Raw genomic sequence first — 19,718 nt, 5'->3', positions numbered from 1 at the left:
CTTTGTGGCTTGGATTGTGCGCGATTACTTTTTTAGGAAAAGATACCGGTGTATCTGCTTTTAACTCCCAAAGTCCCCGCACAGCAAAGAAAGTGTCACTTCCTTCAAACTTGCTGTAAGGCAAGCTTCAAACTAGCTCTGTCTCTTTCCTTCTCCTAGCTGCAGTGCTGTGGTTGTAGCTGATAGGGGAAAGCACGAGCTCAGTTATACTGGACTGTAAATACATCCCCTGTAACCAGGGCTTTTTTTCTGGGTAAAGTTGTGGTGGAACTCAGTGGTGGAACTGAGGACCGCACAATGACATCACTTTTGGTCAGCTGGAACAAGGGGGGAGTTTTTTAAAGTTTAAATCACCCTAGGCAAAAATGGTCACATGGCTGGTGGCCCTGCCTCCTGCAGCGGCATGGAGGGCAATCTCAACTCCCCTCTGTCTGGAGATCAGGGGGCGGGGCCACCAGCCATGTGACCATTTTCAAGAGGTGCCAGAACTCCATTCCACCGCATTCCCACTGAAAAAAAGCCCTGCTTGTAACATTGTGTAGGTGAGATGTTAATTGAAGAAATTATATTAGTACTGATCAGCAGAAAAGGGAACATTTATAAAACTACTTGGAAGTTTGGTGTGTCTGAATTTGCTCTCAGTTTAGTGGTACTAGGAAGAGTTGATTCAGTGATCCTTAACCTTTGATTCTTTGTCATAGACCGGGCCCCACAATGTGGTGATGGGCGCCATGGTGGCAGCCAATGCCTTTCTTGGTACCCGCCAAGTGTTTTTAGAAAGTGAGTGGGGCCAAGTGGGGCTTACTGAGCTTTTGATGTTTGTGGTATAATGCTTTTTTTTGAAATTTTTTTTATTTTTTTATTACCTACATTAACTAACAATACAGAGGGAAGGAAGGGGGGCAGGGGAAGGAAAGAAAAAAAAAACAGCAACATATAACAACACTACACTACAAATAATGCTTTCCCTTCATACTGCCATTATTAAGAAATTAAAACTTTGTAAGATATTGATGGAGTGGTTGACCTTGCAAAATACAGATTACAATCCAAATTAAGTCTTCCTCTCCCCCCTGGGCCTCGGACGCAGTTCTCTCTGAGCAGCTGCAACCGCAGTGCTCGTTCCCTCCCCCCCCCCTTCAGACTTCAAATCTTTTTCTTCTTGCTTGGTGTCTTGCTGAAATTCTTGGTTTTTGTCCTCAAAATCCCTTAGTTGATCTTCTGATGTTATCTTGTAAGCTTGATCTTTGTAACTAAACCAGATACCTTCCGGAAATAGCCATTTATACTTTATTCCACGTTCCCTCAGAAGAGCTGCAAACCTTTTATACTTAAATCTCCTTTTCCGAACTAAAAATGGAACGTCCTTCAGTATCTTAACTTTATTACCCAGAAAGTCCAGATCCGCATTATATGAGTTGTATAGGATAGTGTCTCGGATCCTCTTAGATGAAAAATTGATGATGATCTCGTGAGGCAGCTGACGCTTCATTGCATATTTTGAAGAAGCCCGACGGACTTCCAAAATGGCGCTTTTTACCTCTTCTTTAGTTGCCCTCGCGGGTGTCGCCAATAGTTCCGAGGCCAGATCCCTTAAATCCTCATTTTCCTCCTCTTTCACATTCTGGAGGCACAAAATTGTCTGTGTTCGTTCCACTTGTAGCCCGATCAGCTGGTTCTCCACCAGCTTTAACTCTTTATTCGTTGCCCTCACGAGTGACGCATTTTCCCGAGCAGACTTCTCTGCCCCCCCCCCGCTGCTTCCTTAATGGTTTTCATTTCACTCTCAATTAAGCCCACCCTTTGATCTGTTTCATTCAGCTTGTCAACAAAGGGCTTCAATAACCGACCTCTTCACCAAGTCCTCGAGCGACTCTCCTTTCCCCTGCAGGGCAGCCGAAATTGACTTGCCCAAAGCGGGACTCTGCTTTTTCGCTGCCATTTTAGGGGGGGGGACCGCCAACCAAATTCTGAAACTCAGCGAGGGGGAAGAACGAGCCTTCTTAGCTTCAGATCCCACCACTCCTTCGCGTGCGCTTGTAGTAACAGAAGGGATTCGCTTACTTGCAGGCTTTCGCCTAATTCTGCTCTTTGCCGTTTTCCATGGCCCAGCAGCACTCGAGGTGCCGCGCACATCTGCCGGCCTCCATAGGAACAAACGGGCAATTTACCCCCTGCATCGATTTCAGGGGGCTCTTCCCGCCGCGTTCCGGACCCTGCCTCCCTCACTGGGAGTCCTGGGGGCTAATCTTCGCAGATCAGCCGCCCGGTCAGGCTGCTCGGGCGCTTCCTCCCGGACCTGCGGAGAGGAGCGTCCGACATGGCCGAGAAAACGAAAACGAATCCGTTTGTGGTATAATGCTGATGCTGGCTTTCTGTAAAGGACTTTACCTGTACAAATAGGTGACACTCAAAAACACAATGGGACTTACTTCTAATGAAACATGATAAGGCTGCATGTCTGATTATCCTAACTGGAACTTCTGCTAAAGTCATCAGGTAATTCCTGATTTGAATGTATTTTTATAATTCAGGTAAAATTTTGGTCACTTTTCCAAAATTATTTATTAGGCACTTTTCAAAAATCATTTACGCTCCTATCAAAATCTGGTCAAAATCTTTCTTCTACTCTACACATGTGCAAGGAGCTCTCACTGGCATTGTTACAAGTAGTAGTGGCTGGGCTTCTGAGAGAAGGGCTCCTATAAAGGGGGTAGCCAGGAGAAGAAACATTTTTCCCCATCATTTGCCACAAGTGTGTTAGGTGCCTGCAAAATGAAGACAAACAGTGCAATTCTAAGCAGAGTTACTCCAATCTAAGCCCATTGATTCAATTCGCCTAGATTGGAGTAACTCTTTTTAGGATTACACTGAAATACTGCCAGATGAGGGTTTCTTAACTAGCTCAACATACACACATATTTTGTGTGTATGCAAGAAAATGTTTTAAACACTGTTAATTTTAGAAGACATCCCATCAAACAGAGTTTGTGCTTGAAATGTTGGAGAGCTACAAACACAGGTATACAGAACCTCACTGCCTGACATTTCGTGGTTGGCTCTTCCTCCCAGGCAGCCATTTTGCAGTTGTGCTCAGAATTTTAAAGGTGGCTGCAGGCTTAAAAATGTGGGGACTCTTGTTGTAGACCAGCACTAACTAGGTGAGTTCAGATCTGCAGACATTCAGAACTTTCACAAGGGTGGAGGGATTGGATCCGCCCCAGAAACCTGGCGGAGCTGAAGTGTTTTCTGGTATCTCACAGGAATTTTCCAGTCAGGAAGGCTGTCGCTCCTGTCCCAGCCCTGGTTGACCTATTGAATGTGGAGATGACCAGGGTGATAAACACAATTGCTTTGAAGCACCCTCTCTTCTACTGCAGAGTCTGGAATGTCATTTTATTTTTCTTCATTTATACACTATTTTTCTCCCCGATGGGGTCCCAAAGTGGCTTACAACATACTCCCCTCTCCATTTTATCCTCACAACAGCCCTATGATGTGGCTTAGGCTGAATGTGTGACTGAAAGGTCATTCAGCCCACTTCCATGGGGGAGGGGGGATTAGAACCTGGGTTTCCCGGATCCTAGTCTGACACTCCAACCACTCCACCACACTGGCTCCCAAGGAGCTTGCGATGATGGGCAGCGAGAGCCCAAGTGGAGGAAGGATCAGTCATTCGGTGGGATTCAGACTAAATTTTCCAGTCACAGAATGGAACATTCCTGCTTCCCTCTTCCCACCGATCTCCACTCCCCAAGGAATGAGATGGGAGGGGGCTGCACAAGGCAGGAGGATTGGTGCAAATTGCCAATTTAGCCTGGTTCCAACCCATTGTGACCAAAAACAAGTAAGAGCACATTTTTGTGCCTACTGTGTGAGAATGAGCTTCCTTCTCTGGCACCATTTTGTCTGCACGATGCTGTCAGGCAGAGTTTTTCTGTGTTTTGGCTTTTTTTTTGGTCCCGTGCCCCTCAGGCTGCAGGCCTGGAAATCAAACAGGCCTGCTGTGTGACTTTTATGGTGCTGTGAAGGAACAGACTTGAAAGCCTTCCCTGTTCCTTCGGTTTGGCTCCCAGAAGGCTGGAAAACCTTGCAGCCATTCCAGGTCTCCCCCTGGTGTTATTTGTCTGGTTGGGACTCGATGGGCTGTTGTGGGAAGGAGTGGAGACTTCAGGAGCAGCTTCAGCTGCAAGCAAAGGATCTGTGGTTTGAGTTTTCTTCACTCATCCATCATTCTCCTTTGCACCTCAAGCTTCTGAAATTCTAGTTCCCTTTCTCTCAGTTTCTGCTTCTGCTTCTTTATTTCCTCTTGCCGCTGTCTTTCTTCTTCAGAATTTTGCACTTTGTTTCTGGATTTTAGTCTCTGCCACTCTCAATGGAAGTTCTCTCTGCTGGTCTGCGTGGCTGAAGGATACATTTGCATTCTCTAGCTTCTCCTGTCTGTACGATTCTTTTAATCCTGCATTATTCATATGCTAGAATTTTATCAGCTCCTGTTCCAAATCCTTATCAGTTCTAAGCTGTTCTAATCTTGCTCTAGTTGATGTGAAAAGTAAATACATTGAAGTAAACACATTATTTCTTCACCAGTCCCTGGGTGTTCTTCCACGGTTGCCACTATGTGTGAAGGAATGGACTTTTAAGCATTCCCTGTTCTTTTGGGTTGGTCCCCGGGAGGCTGAAAAACCCTGCAGCCATCTCAAATCTCTGCACTTAGATTCCACCTTTCCCCTTGCTCCCCAGGGATGCCAAAACAACAGGCTAATCCCATGGCTACCAGCAAACCAGAGAGTAGCTGCTGCTAAACAGAGTCACATGTCTAGCACTCTGTATCTGTGTTGCCACTTAGAAGCTGTTGTACCTGCTCGCTTCGCTTCAGCAAGCAAGTGCAGGGGTGATCTATCGCAACTTCACGATTCCAAGCTACTGTGCTCCAAGGATGGAAAGCTTACCCGCTGGCTGGCCCCATTACCACATTTCAGATAGCAAGACTGAATAGGTGCTCTACCTTTCCAGAGATCAGGCTTAGAGCTTTCAAAATTTAAGAAAGCTTAATAAATGAATAAAAAGAACACACCTGTTCTTTTTCAGCAGTCAGGCTGCAGCAAGGGTACAAAGCAAAGGTGAAAACATGCCGTTCCCTCCACTCGGAATTTATCTTAAATGATGTTTAATAGTAAAGACTAGATTTACTTGAAGTTACGGCATTTTATATATCCACATTCCCTTAGTTCTGGGTTGGGTCTTCTCCCTATTGCCCCAGTCATGTTGACAAGATGGAGTACATAGATAAAGGTTAGTCCTTCATGGCTTGTGAGAGCCAGTTTGGTGTAGTGGTTAAGCGCGCGGGACTCTAACCTGGAGAACCGGGTTTGATTCCCCACTCCTCTGCTTGAAGCCAGCTGGGTGACCTTGGCTCAGTCACAGCTTCTAGGAGCTCTCTCAGCCCCACCCACCTCACAGGGTGATTATTGTTGTGGGGATAATAATGGCATACTTGGTAAACTGCTCTGAGTGGGGGTTAAGTCATCCTGAAGGGCGGTATATAAATTGAATATTATTAGTATAATATTAGGGTGGTGATGATGATGATGATGATTCCAAGTCAAGAGCAAAAGAGAAGGTCTTCTCTGTGTTCTGAGAATTTGTAATCTTCCTTGGGAGAGTTTGTCTCTCCCCCTGCCTCCAAGGTCACCCAGATCTTCCTGTCCCATGGGAAAGAGAATACATTCTAGCAATTTGGCTGTTTCCCTTTCTGTCCCTGGGTGACACCTTTCAGTAGGGCTCGGGGTGGTAAACCATTGTCCTGCTTTGGCCAGAGTCAAAGCTGAGAAGAAAAAAACATTACGGTGCAGTGGAGAAAAGATTTTTATTAAAACTCCTGCAAGCTAGTTTTGCCATGGTCAGTTTCTACTGACTTGTCAGTCTTCAGTTTTTAATTTTTTGTATTTGTTTGTTAATGGAAAGAAAATTTAAATCTGTTTTTATATATTATTTTAGATCTCCTGATGAAACATGTGAAACTCGTAGGGATCTCTGAGTGAAGTACAATAAAAATCTTTCCCCCATTGCACCATCGTTTTTTTCCTTCTCTGCTTGGGCTCTGCATTGCTGCATCCCCCTTTTTCCCCTGCTGCTTCAGCCAGAGTTATTAGTGTAACAAAGAGCTCGAATGCTCTGTTCTTGGCTCCTCTTCCCAACCACCTCCTTTTTGCCAGCTATGAGTTTGCAGCTGGGTTCCAGCTCATGGACAGAGAGCTGTCCCAACAGCTGAAATATTAGGGTGAATTCCTGGGTGGAGGGCACTTCTCCACAGATGCACTTTGCCAGTAAATGACTTGCATGTGCCATTGTACAAAGTGGACCGTATCAATTGCGTGTCAGGCTGTGCCCTCAGACTTACAATTTCCAATGACAAGAAGATAGGAGTGGAGACAGGAAAAGACAGGCAAGGGAGATCAGTTTGACACTTAGAAATGACACAGGATTGGGTCCAGCTGATCTTCTTGGGCTGGTAATCTTGCTTGGCTGAAAGTGATCTCTCTGGTAGCCTTTTGTGTCTGGCTAATGAGGAATGCCAGGGGCTCTTCGTCTTGCCAAGGCATTCTTCCTGAGTGGGAGGGATTACAGCCCCCTCCCCACGGGCCTTTATTTCTCTGGCTGGTGATAGTGAATATCTTCTGTTTAAAAGTAGTTCCAGGGGGTAGCCATGTTATTCTGCCACAAAAAAGAAAGTAAAGAAAAAGAGTCCAGCAGTATTTTAGAGACCAAATATTTATTCCAGCATAAATTTTTGTGAGCCAGGGTCATGAAAGCTGGGATAAATTCTGTTTAGACATCAAGTGCCGCTGAACTCCTGTTTAATTTAGTTTTTTTTAAAGTGTGTTTCAGATGTGAGGGCACCTTTCTGCCAGTTTGTTCTGCAACACTGGATTCATTATTTGTGCCAAGAACTGGTGAATTATTTCTGTTGGCTTTTGAGAGACCAACGACTTCAGCAGCACTTTACGTTCTCTTCCGGACATTTGGTGTTTGTTTATTCATTCCTCACTTCACAAGGATTACATTCCTTTGTAGCACTGAACCTTCTTGGTTTTGTAGAAAATGTCCTTGTAAACAGCAACCGTGTAGCTTTCTTCTCTGGGTGTGCATAAAATAAGTGGGAAGCTGGAGTCAGAACTAAAGAAAGGGAGGGTTGATTGGCAGCTCCTATCTGATGTGTTTTACCCTGGACTGCAATATGCAGATCTTCTGTTTAAGATGATCTTTTCTAGGAAAGGCATGATGTTGCCAAGATAGACAAGCGCTTGGCATTTATCACCCGGTTTTCTGAAGGTCCAACAATGCTAAAATAATGTGTGGTACAATGCTGGATCTGTTCCTGTCGTTCTATCTGGTTCCCCCTTCCCCAATCACTGGATAGGTGGAACAATGGGTGTTTTGTTCTGTTTATAGGGCAACAGTCTGTTCACATGCATTCCTGTGAGTGAAGGAGTGAAGGAGACTCACCATGTTGCAGTCTGATTTAAATGGGGTACTGAAAATTCAAAAAAACACTTGGGGAAATGATCCTAATGATATCTAAAGATGCCTAATAAACAATCAATTATTTCACAATCAGTTTTATAAGAAGTGCTCAGTGAATTACAAAATTTAAATACATACATATATACAATTCAAGAATCCATATATTCAATTCAAGAATCTCATGTGCTGTTCTGATCGACCTCGTTGTACACAGAATGAACCGCGCATGAGATTCTCTGTTGTTGCAATTGAATATTGAGTGGTGGATTCTCTGCTGGCTCCTGAGGAAGTTCTTGTGGGATGAAACAAGCAGAATAACTTTGCCGGCCACTTGTAGGGCCGTTTGGGGACTCCTTGGAGTTCCCCCTTTCCCCCTTTTCCCACCTGCTGAGATAAAAAGCATATCAGAAGTTGTTGCTACCTTTTATGGACTTCTCTCACCTTTCAAGATACCCGCTTTCCCTTGAATAGACAGCGACACAAGGCTCCTCAACATTTGACTCATTTGGAGATTGTGGACATTTCACCTTATTAACAAGAGACTATATTCAAAGTTGAGTGTTTGGAGGCTACAGTCTGTTGTAAGAGGTATATGTTGTTTCCTGTATTCAGTAATGATGGATTCTTGAATTGTATATATGTACGTATTTGAATTTTGTAATTCACCAAGCACTTCTTATAGCTGATTGTGAAATGATTGATTGTTTATTAGGCATCTTTAGATATTATTAGGATCATTTCCCCAAGTGTTTTTTGAAGTTTTCCTTATCTCTTCCCTGGGGAAGCCACTTGGTTGTTTTGGAGCTACTTAAATGGGATACTGGTGAGGCAAAATAATGTATTTAAACTGAACCACTATCCAGGCCAAGCAGCTCTGCTTGCTTGATTATTGTGCCAGAGATCCATAACATGGACAGGTGTTGTACGTGTGTCCAGAAGACAATGTGCAATGCTGCCAAAGTAGCTGGTCTCTGTACAGGTGTTGTGCTTTGCACAGGTAGCATCCCAGTTAAAATGAAATTCTGGGTATTCAGAATTCAGTCTCAAAGGTCAGCTCTTCTGATTTTCCAGCATAATGTCCAGGGAGGCCCTTTTTAAAGTCTTATTTGCACAGCGTGCCCATGTGCGGCAGGACTCAGGATGTTAACTGACCCGCGGATGAACAGCCAACATTTTTGGTGGGTGAGGTCTGCATCTAACTCTTCTGAAAGTCCGTTAAGATTACTGTGCCATTTTAGGTAAGCGCTTCATCGGGTACTTGTTCAAAATGTTCAATCCATCACGTTTTAGATGTTCAAAATAAATCATTACAGAAAGTCAGCTTAGAGAAAGTACACACTCTGGAAACACTGTGGTTTACTGGGCATGGTTCTTGTGCTTCACTTTGCTCCCATGTTTCATGGGCAACCAACACTTTAAAACATGTTCCGTGGGGCAAAGAAAGGTTGCTGCTTTGGGCAATGTGGGACAGGAAGACAGTGGCAGCATGAACAACAACTCCAGCACTGGAAGCACGTGTGGACATACACACCTTTTTACAGGGAGAAGACTATAAATATGGAAGCAGTATTGGGATACTTTGATCTACTTCCCTCTGAAACGGAAGATGTGTCCTCCAGAACTAGCATCATAGGGTCACATCTTCATCACAAATCCAGCCTCTGCCCTTGGAAGAGGACGTTGCACCTGCCCATGAAGCCAGGGGGTTAAACAAACTATGTCTGTGAACAAGGGCTTTTTTTCGGGGAAAAGAGGTGGTGGAACTCAGTGGGTTGCCCTTGGAGAAAATGGTCACATGGCTGGTGGCCCCGCCCCCTAATCTCCAGACAGAGGGGAGTTTAGATTGCCTCCCCTCTGTCTGGAGATCAGGGGGTGGGGCCACCAGTCATGTGACCATTTTCAAAAGGTTCCGGAACTCTGTTCCACTGCGTTCCAGCTGAAAAAAAGCCCTGCTGTGAACTGTCACTAGAAAGTTTCAAGTGCGTCGTTGGTCTGCAGGAGCATCTATCACTAGATGCATCTCCAGACTGTTGCTGGCATGCAATTGGATATGGCTGGAAGTATGGCCTCCCCTTTGGAGAGCAGTTTGGAGGAAAAAGTCCTGGCACAAAGAGAGAGACTGTGAATAACTGTTGTGCAGGAGGCTCTGAGAGGGAAGCGATTTGTGCGGGTGAGGGGAACTGACATGGCAACAATCCCTTATCAGTGGCTCCCAGTACTCCAGCAGGCATGGCCAGTACTCTGACATGCAGTGTGCTAGCATTGCACACCATGTACAGCAGAACACAAACTGTCCAATCTGCTCTGACTTCTAGACAGGGGTCATTTCGTAGAAAAAGAGCTGGAGGAACTCATTAGCATAACTCATTAGCATACACCACACCCCTTACCATCACCAGAAGTGTTATTAGCATAACTGATTTGCATATGCCACACCCCCTGACATCACCTATCCTGGCTGTTTTGGACCCAATCCTGGCCATTTAGGGCCGAAATTGGGCCCCAAATGGTCAGGATCGGGCCGCTGCTGAGTGCAAGAGTGATCCACCACCCGTCAGAGGCCTGATCCAGGCCGTTTCGGCCCCAATCCAGGCCAAAACGGGCCCAAAATGGCTGAGTCAGGTGGGCGGGGCCACCTGTCATGTGACCTCTTTGGGGAACTGCCAGAACTGCGTTCCGGCATGTTCCCCCTCAAAATGAACCCTGCTTCTAGAAGACGTTGCTTTAAAACAATGGACAACTACAAATAGGTATTTCTATGTACTTCATTTCTTCAGCGATTACCTGGGTAATGAAGGAGGTTGCCCTCTGAAATGTGTAGACATTTGCAGACCCATCATGCACTGTTCCTTGCAAGACAACAGACTACAATAGAGCCAAACGTTGGTGTTCGAACATTGATTTACTAGTTGAAGACCACTTGCCCATTCACAGGGTGTGGGAGGGTGACATGTCATGCTGTCCCCTTGCTCTGCCCAGGATATAGGAAATCACTGGGAGATAACTATTTACCTGAAATGAAGACTACTTTTTTTACATGTGCCATCAATGAATGCTGGTGAATAAATCTAACTTTACTCTGGTCAGAGGCACAGAGTAGATCTACAGTGCAATCCTAAGCAGAGTTACTCCAATCTAAGCTCGTTGATTTCTTAGGATCACACTACTAGGAAGCGTCCTTCCATCCTTGACAGAATAAACACAAAACGTGCTTTACCCCTCCACTCTCACTAGGGAGGAAAAGGGCAGGAGGGACAGAAATCGCTCCTCGTCTGATCAGATAAGTTGACTTTGTCAAGGATTAATTAAGCTCTTTTGCCTGGCTAGGGTACGGCAAACTAGTTTCTTATCTCTCCTACCCAAACAGGGCTACCACCAGCTCATTAAAGCCTCCTTCTGCCTCTCCTTCAACTGCCTGTGGCAAAGGTGAAACATACAGTACAGCAAGGCTGCTAAATGCAGGGCCTGGGGGCAACGGCTCTTTCCTTAGGACCTTTTCTTCTGGGCTAGTATGATGGACTTACAGCTGAGCAAGTCGAGGAGTTGGAAGGAGCCCCTCCCTGCCATGAAAGCAAAGCTACAAGTGACGCCTGACACAGGTTGGACACTTGTCAGCTTCCCTCAAGTTTTGATGGGAAATGTAGGCATCCTGGTCTTGCAGTTGTAATGGAGAGCCAAGCTGTAAAACCAGGATGCCTACATTTCCCATCAAAACTTGAGGGAAGCTGACCAGTGTCCAACCTGTGTCAGGCGTCACTTGTAGCTTGGCTCTAAGAATCTGGAACTGCCTCCTAGCTGGCTGCAATGGATTGATTCAAGGGAAGCCCTCTTGTTTGTAAGGAAGAAGGGGGTGGGTGGAAGGTGGTTTATGTTTGTTTGTTTAGATATCTATACCCCTCTTTTCTTCCCACTGGGGAACCGAAGTAGCTTACAACATCAATCTCCCCTCCTCCATTTTCCCCCTCACAACGATCCTGTGAAGTCAGCGAAACTGAGAGCGTGTGACTGGCCCAAAGTCACCCAGCAAGCTTCCATGGTGGATGGGAGATTTGAACCTGGGTCTCCCATATTCTAGTCTGCCACTTTAATCACGATGCCACGCTGGCATGTCACCCATTGTAGTTAGCATCTTGTAAGGCTAGTTCAGTTAGCAAGAATGGGAAAGTAACTCAGCATGCCGACAGTTCTGCTTATTCAGAAGTTCTCTATTATAGGGACTAGGAGGGAGCTGAAATGAGCTAAATAAGATTCCCCCTTCATACAACTCTGTAAGTAAAAGGGGGAAAAAAGTTGAAGCTTCACCGTATGAAACGGCTGCTGTGTAAAGAATACAAAGCTAAATCAAAGTTGCATATTGGTAACCAAAGTCTTCCACTTGGGAAATAACCACCAATGCACTTCTTGTAGAACAAGTATTCCTGGTTGAGAATAAGGGATTGTGTGCTTGGGTCAATATGACCCCATAAGTCAGAGCATATGGTGCTTTCATTTCCCCCATTAATTCCATGGGTGGCAATAAACCTCCAACAGCATTGCAGTTTTAACTTTAAAGCAAAAAAAAAATATGGCAGGGTTGAACCTCATCATTATAATTGAGAAACATGATATATTAAGGGGTACAAATTTGCAAAAAGGTTTTATGGGTTTTTTTTTCCTTTTGTACATCTCTCAGCGCTATGAAATGTCACAGATCAAAGATATCAAAAACAGGATATTACAGTTTAAATCCTATTACGTGTGTCATTCAAGACAAAGCCAGTCAAAAAGTCCAATTTTAAAAACAAACTTCTTTATTTATGATGTGGAAAATTACAAACTAATTGAGCACCGAAGCATGGGAAGAGAGAACCTCCAATGAAAGTGTGCCTGGTGGCCTCTTAGCCAGGGCTGGCATCAAGGTTCCTGCAGACATCTCACTGTCCAGGCATCTGCCTGGCCCCAGGCTAAAAGAGTGTTCAACTCTCTTGCAGTGGAGTTCATTCTCGCTCTGCCTCCCTTTCCCACTGCTTTGCAGTGCTGGAGAAAGCACTGCAGTTGGAAGCAGATCTAGACTCACACAACTGGGAGGGAAGTGGTGCCTTCTCACTCTGCCAGGTTAACATTTCAGGTGTAACTGAAAGTTGGGAGTGTGAGAACTGCGGGTCTGTAATTTAGCTTTCCTGCCTGGAAGCAGCCAGGAGAGGCAGAGTTAAAATGGCACCTGCCATGGGGCCGAAGGCTCTGTCAATTTCACCTCCCCTTTGGGGAAGCGAAGATGAAATTAACAAATCCTCTGAGGAGCAATCTCCACCGGCTCTGTCTTTTTAAACTACGCTTCCCGGCTAACATTGCATCTCCCCTACACTTGAGCATCCCCGTGTAAGATGTCTCGAGAGACTCTCAATGTGGTGCATCTGGGGGTTGAATTGTGAGATTCAGGGAGCAAAATCTCTTTGTTCCAGATGTTGCAGGGTTTGAGCGAGTAACTAGCCAACTGTTTCTCGGAGACATGTAACTCTTCCTGTATGTGAAACGCTGGACATGGAAATAAGCAAGCACATAAAACAATACACTGTTTGATGACAACCTGTCAGGACAAACAAGCTACCCTGGAATATTGTTACAGCACCAAGGCCACGGTCCATTACAGACTCACTCCGTGCTGGATTATGGCCAGAGTTTTAGAAACTAAAAAAGACATCTCTCCCCTGCACCCTGCAGCCTTTGTGTTTCATATTTCTCAGCTGATCCTTGGGTATTTTGCTCCATCAGTGACTATTTTTTAAAATGACTATGAGTTAGGACTGTTAATTGTTTTCAGAGATAAGCATACAGAACAAATGCATACGAAGATATCTGGATAGTGTAAATTGGCGTAACCAACAGCAAATGAGTTAAGCCACGAAATCTCTCCACTGTTTTGACTTGTAAGAGAAAGTTGGTTCTATTTGCAACGGAACAGAAGTTAGATGGGTATATAACATGAATTTTAACAGAAACCACCATTTAGTCAAAAGCAGTGGCCGTGGTTTGGTTCTCCCAGATAATCATTGGAATACATGTCTTGTTTGGGTTTTGAGGTAATAAGTTAAATAAGCACCAATAGGATTTAGGCCTTGCCATTCTGGAGCGCCTTTTATGTTTTTTTTTTACAGATTTTTCATACAGACTTGGCATCTGCTGATGTGTGTTCGGATAAGTCCTGCCTTGAGCGTATCTGCAGAGGGCGAGTGTTGAAACTGGTCGTCGATGGTAGTGAGCCAGAAACTGTACTTGTTTGCAAAGTAGTGGCAGGTCCCCTGAGCACCATTACATTCGATGAACGGTGTCGCACGGAAGTCTTCCAGGCAGCTACCCGGGGAGACGAGCGACTGACCACCTCCTTCGGCACCAGCAGCCGTGTGCTAAGAGAGACCGGAGAGAACAGTGTTCATATAGCAGGTCTGTGATAGGCAGCAACAGTTTCACTCACCTAAATGTCTACAGATGAGGAGGCAAAAAATACCTTCTAAACAAGTCTGAAGAGGAAGGAGAGAGCTTCCTATGTTGACACAGGTGTGAAAATTACTGAGCTCTTTGAGAAAAATCCTCAGCAGAAGGTTCCAGTTTGTCACTGGGTAAAAGTACTGTCTAAACTAAAGGGTGTAGTGTTGGCAAATTTCTATTTGAAGAGAGTACTTCTGAAGACAGTAGTTCAGAAATCTAGGCTATTAAAGAGGCACATGCCTAGCCGTACTTAGGGCCAAACTACACTTTCAAGATTTTAACAGCACAATAATTCTCCCTCACTGCTGTTTTGATGTAGGAAAACAGCTGGAGGGGGGAGGAATATTCAATGGAGCAACCATTCTCTTCCCCCAGCACTCCATCTCACAGTTATACTTTTCCTCCCGAACTGACTATGATATGTTGATCCACTGCCTAGCCGATGTGGGGATACAAAGGACTGCCTTGCAGTGGCTTGTCTCCTTTCTCCATGGTCAGGGACAGAGGGTGGCGCTGGGGGAGAAGATGTCATCGCACCACCCACTGGTGTGCAGTGGCGTCCCACAGGGGGCGATACTCTCCTTGATGTTGTTTAATATCTATATGCGTCTCCTTGCTCAGTTGGTACGAAGCTTCAGACTGGGTTGTCACCAGTATGCGGATGACACCCAGTTGTATCTGTTGATGGATGGATGGCCTGACTCCACCCAAAATGTTATCTGCTCTGAGCCTGTTTGTGGGGAGAGTGGACTGTAAATCTAGTCCAATCTAAGTTCAACTGTTTTCAAAAGCAATGGAGACAGCTTCTAATCCCTTACTGGGGTAGTTTGGGAAATTTTTCATAACTTCTTTTAAGCAGGATATTTGTAATTTCTAAATTTGTCTCTGGAAGTACTCCCACAACATCCCAACTCAGCCCACTTTCATTGCCCAGCTGATAAACATGGGGACCAACATAATTTCTATAAGATATTGTACAATACTTCTTTTAAAGTCTTTTTGTGTCACAATCAAAATGACTATAAAAAAAGCAAATACCATAAGGAATGAATAGCCAATCCATAAACTGCGCCATCCTTCCGGGCAGTGTGGAATAGACACATCTTGGCTGTGTATAGCAATGGCAACGGCTGGAGCCTCACAGACTGAACATCGGCTGATATAAGGCTCAATTTCTTCTTCTCTCACAGGCATCATCGGAAGAGGGGCTGTTGTAGAGAGCCAGTAGGATTTGTCGTTGCGACTCGCATAGTAGCAGATATCCCCGGGATTGCAGTAAAGGAAAGGCATTGTGCTGAACCGAGCCAAACATGACCCGGCTAGACCTGGAAAAGTGAAAGGCATGCTTTGTTTGGTGTGTGTAGTCCTATCAGGTGTGAATTTGTTTGTTTATTTGTAGCCCACCTTTCCCACTGTGACTCAAGGTGGATTACAGAATTAAAAACAATGCAATAAAACATTCAAAGAACAATGCGATTGGACTAGGATGCGACATGGTTATCTTGAAAATTTAATGCCCACTTAGATTTGAGAAACCAAGCAAAGGTCTAAAGCATCCTCTGGAAGAAGCGGAGTCAACCCTGAAGCTCGTTTTCTTGTTGGATGTTCTTCTGCCTTGCTTCAAAAATGATAAAAATGCTCATAATCTTGTCACCGCTTGCATCCGATATTTAATTTCTGTAGAGAGATGCCTTCTGAAAGTTTTGGGTTAGTATGTGAAAATGTTGCATTTTGTAAAGATCGCTACTATGCAGATTTCCCGTAGCATAAGGCAGCGTGGAAAGTGCTTGCCCGTACATACCCAGATCCTGATTATGTGCTTTATCTTGCCCTTCGAAATACAACAGACTGTAGCCACTCCACAGCTTGTTCATGCCCACTGGGCACATTGGCTCTTGATCTGACTGGCTGTGCTTCACAAGAAGATATCCTATGTTAACACTGCGGCCTGGCATACCTGGTATCCCAGGGGTCCCTGGATCACCTGGGGTACCTGGGGAGAGGGGAAAACAAGTACATTGATTTGAAGGCTTCACTGAAAAGTGGAAATTATTAGTATCCAGTTAAAGCCAAGTTGCTTTCTGCCTGGTGCAGAATAATGCAGAACGATCAATCAGCTAAGTGACTCACAACTACTGAAATGAAGCCATTCTGATAATACAGGCCCTAGCATCAGAGGAAAGTAGAAAGGTACAGGTTTTGTTTGTCTGTTGCATATACATAAAAATAAATGATCTCGTGCAACTCTCAAGTTTTCTTAAACTAGCATTCCCTGAGCAAATGTACGCATTCATAGTCCTCCTGTACCATTTTTGTAAAGCAAGAGTGGAAATCACATGGCTGAATGCCCTCCTTGTGAAAAAAAAATCCCTGGCTTTGTTTTTGCTGACATGCTACTTCTCTACTTGCGGGGAGGGTAAATGGGGTCAACATGGAAATATGAGATCTGCAACTGCCCTTCTCCCTCTGAAGACACTGGCAGTGCAGTCCTAAATAGAGTTGCACTCTTCTATGCTCATTGAAGTCAGTGGGCTTAGAAGGGTGTAATTCTGCCTAGGATTGCGCTATAAAGATATTAACCCATCTTGTTAATCTTCTTTCAAAAGGCAGGATGCTCCACACTTGTTTCTGTTAATAAATCCCCCCTCAACACATGCCAGGTGTAGATTTTCTCAGTGTTCCTTTCAGGATCACGCCAAAGGACAGGCTTGTAAGGAGACACTCACTTGGTCACCTGTGGTGAGCCATGATCACCTCCAGGCAATCAGTCAGGGAATCCAGGTTGAGAAGACAGGTGATTTGCCATCAAGGCTGCCCTGGGATGGCTTAAGGAAGATCTTGGACCTCCTCAGCAACTTATTTTGGGTAGTACCTGGAGAACACACAGTCCCAGAGGTCTGGCCTTCCCCAAGAAAGGGGACAAGATTCAAGGAAACATTATTTACCTTCAAAACCTACTGGTCCTTGCAGTCCCATTCGGCCTTCATCACCTCTAAAGCCTGGAGATGCTGATATTCCACCTCTCCCTTGCACTCCTGGTTTGCCTGGCTGCCCTCTAAAGCCTTAAACATAAGGTTAAGCATAGTCCGATGAAGACAGATACAATTAATTTTATCATTGGGCTGTTTGAATTCTAGAACTGCTTATCTAAACCATCTGTCAATCAAGTGGCCACTGTGTATCAGCACTTGGGAGAACGACGGATTGGGTCCAGTTTCCGTTTCCACTGATTTCAGGGGACAGCTTCCTGTTCAGTGAAACTGTCTATTATGATTATTTTCATTTACAATCTGCCTTTCTCATTGGGGCTCAAGGCAGATAACAAGTACGTTAAAAACTATTTAATAAATACAACAACATTTGAATCTAACAGCAAAGATTCCTAGTAAAACCAACGAATGCAGTGAGACCAAAAATGAAAAACTGGGAAAAAATGCACATAAACATACCTTTTTAAGGCAACAGGACAATCAATGTAAGAAAACTTCATCCCTAAGAAAAGTCACCTCCTGATCTGAACCATGCTACAAGAATGCCTCCTAAGCCATTCTGTTTGGCTCAGAGCCAAGCTACAAATGATGAATTACACTTGCCTGGCAAGTGTAATTTGTCACTTGTAGCTTGGCTCCCAGTCTGTGAAACAACAAGTGTTGGGGCCTTCCTAACTGCTTCAGGCAGACTGCTTCATAACGGGAAAGCCACCAGAAGGATTTTACCTGTTTGCAAGGTGGCATCGTCAGAAGGCTTTTCTCAGATGAGCAAAGATGGAACCTAGCAGGAGAAGCAGTACTGGAAGTATATAGGCCGAATGCCATTAAGGCTTTGTGGGTGAAAGCCAGAACCTTGAATTGACCCAGTAACTGATTGGTAACCCATGGAGTGTCTGCAGAATGGGAGTGATATGCAGATTCCACTTAACACCCAATAGTAGCAGGGCCACAGCATTCTGTACCAACTGTGTTGTCTTTAAGGTCAGACCCATGTAGAGTGCATTGCTGTAGTCTAGCCTTGAGGCAACCATAGCATGGATCCACATGGCCGGATCAGCCAACTCAAGATAGGTGCCATCTTCTGAGCTAACTGGAGTTGGCAGAGTGCCTTTTTCGCAGCCACATCGGCTTGCTTCTCCAGCAATAAAGGGGGATCCAGTATTCACCCTAGGCTCTTAACTGAGTCAGCAAGAGTCAGTTGTCCCCTATCTCAGGGCTTTTTTTCTGGGAAAAGAGGTGGTGGAACTCAGTGGGTTGCCAGCACATGGGGCAACCCCTGGCAGGAGGAGGTGCCCTGGCTCCTGGGACCATGCAATAACATCATTGCGAGGGTACAGCCACTCCTTGGGAGCACTCCTGCAAGGGGGGGAGCTTAAATTGCCCTCCGCACCGCTGGCGATCTAAACTCGCTCCCTTGCTCCAGCTGACTGGTGCCAGTCAGCTGGAGCAAGGGGGGAGTTTTTACAAGTTTAAATCGCCCTCGGTACTGCTGGAGTGGCGCAGAGGGCAATCTAAACTCCCCTTTTTCTGGAGATCAGGGGGCTGGGCCACTGGCCATGTGATCATTTTCAAGAGGTGCCAGAACGCTATTCCACCCCGTTCCAGCTGAAAAAAGCGCTCACTACACTGTTGCTTGCAAACTCAGAAGCCACATTTTTCTGAATGAGATTACTGCAGAAGCATAGTTGGGCCAGAACCGTGTCTAAAGGCTGCTTAGGCAGAACCCTCTGTTTGGCTAAGAGACGCAACACAAAAGGCAGCTTTCCTAAAGCTTGGCAGGCCATGAGCAAGAGCAAATTGCATTCTAGAGGCTGGGTTCCTCATTCTGCATGAATGAGGAAAACCATGCCTTCCTCACATGCATGAAAAATATTTTATGAAAGAAGTGCTGGTTCATGGGAGAGTTTTCAGTTAAGGCCCCCAAAAGCTAGATACTCATTTTCTACCAGCCCCTCTTCAGGACATCAGTCCCCAAAACTCCACATAAGTAACAAATGCTTGGGTGAGACATTCAGATATAACTGTTCCAAAGGTATGCCCCCACAGAATCCATTCACAAAATGTTTCTTGGAGTTCTGCTATGTTATGTGGGAAGAAGCCCTGGGCAGTGCGGAACAAAGAGCAGGAGGAGGCACAAAGGCTTCTTTGAAGGACAGGCTTTTAAATGCCATTGAAACAGAGCTAGTGTGATGTGTTGTTTGGCCAGAATGATCTTTACCACAACTTCCAGCTGACAGATCAAGATGGGTAGCTGTGTTAGTCTCCCTGTGGCCGTGCAAGAGTCCAGTAGCACCTATAAGACTAACAAAATTTATGATAGGGTATGAGCTTTTGTGAGACACAGCTCACTTCTTCAGGTGTTTTGTTAGTCTCATAGGTGCTACTGGACTCTTGCTCTTTTCTACTTCCACCTGACAGTCACACTTTCAGTGGCTTCTGAAAGCAGTAATTCCAGAGGAAACTCCCCCTATAACTTTTATTAATGGATGGAATAATTAATCCCATTAAAGAACATTGGAACTGTATGCAGAAATAACACATGGCATTTGCTAGGCTCATAAAGTCATAACGTTTTAGTTAACAAGGTAAAAGTGCAGAAAGCAGTTATCAGCCAGGCTCCAATTCTTGTGATGAATCTTTGGCCCTTCCCCAGCCCTAGAAATCTGGGGAAGGGCCAGATTTCATAGTCTCTATTCAATCCCAGCTTGACTGAATCAAACCAGCCAACCTCTGCGC

At 45.0% G+C, this 19,718-nt stretch overlaps 1 protein-coding gene across 1 annotated transcript in view; it reads right to left on the bottom strand.

Annotated features, from left to right (window-relative positions):
* Positions 1-12,294: 12,294 nt before the first annotated feature.
* The window catches only part of COL4A2 (collagen type IV alpha 2 chain), a 177,164-nt gene continuing 169,740 nt past the window's right edge, over positions 12,295-19,718 (bottom strand). Inside the window, exons 45-48 of the mRNA XM_054970131.1 lie at positions 16,938-17,054; positions 15,794-15,985; positions 15,031-15,317; positions 12,295-13,910 (exon numbers count right to left, since the gene is read on the bottom strand). Coding sequence (XP_054826106.1) covers positions 13,656-13,910; positions 15,031-15,317; positions 15,794-15,985; positions 16,938-17,054 — 851 coding nt within the window. The 3' untranslated portion in view covers positions 12,295-13,655. The remainder of the gene's footprint in view (positions 13,911-15,030; positions 15,318-15,793; positions 15,986-16,937; positions 17,055-19,718) is intronic.

The sequence above is a fragment of the Eublepharis macularius genome, chromosome 1 (assembly GCF_028583425.1).
Source record: "Eublepharis macularius isolate TG4126 chromosome 1, MPM_Emac_v1.0, whole genome shotgun sequence".
Lineage (NCBI taxonomy): Eukaryota > Metazoa > Chordata > Lepidosauria > Squamata > Eublepharidae > Eublepharis > Eublepharis macularius.
This window is presented reverse-complemented; position numbering and strand designations above follow the sequence as displayed.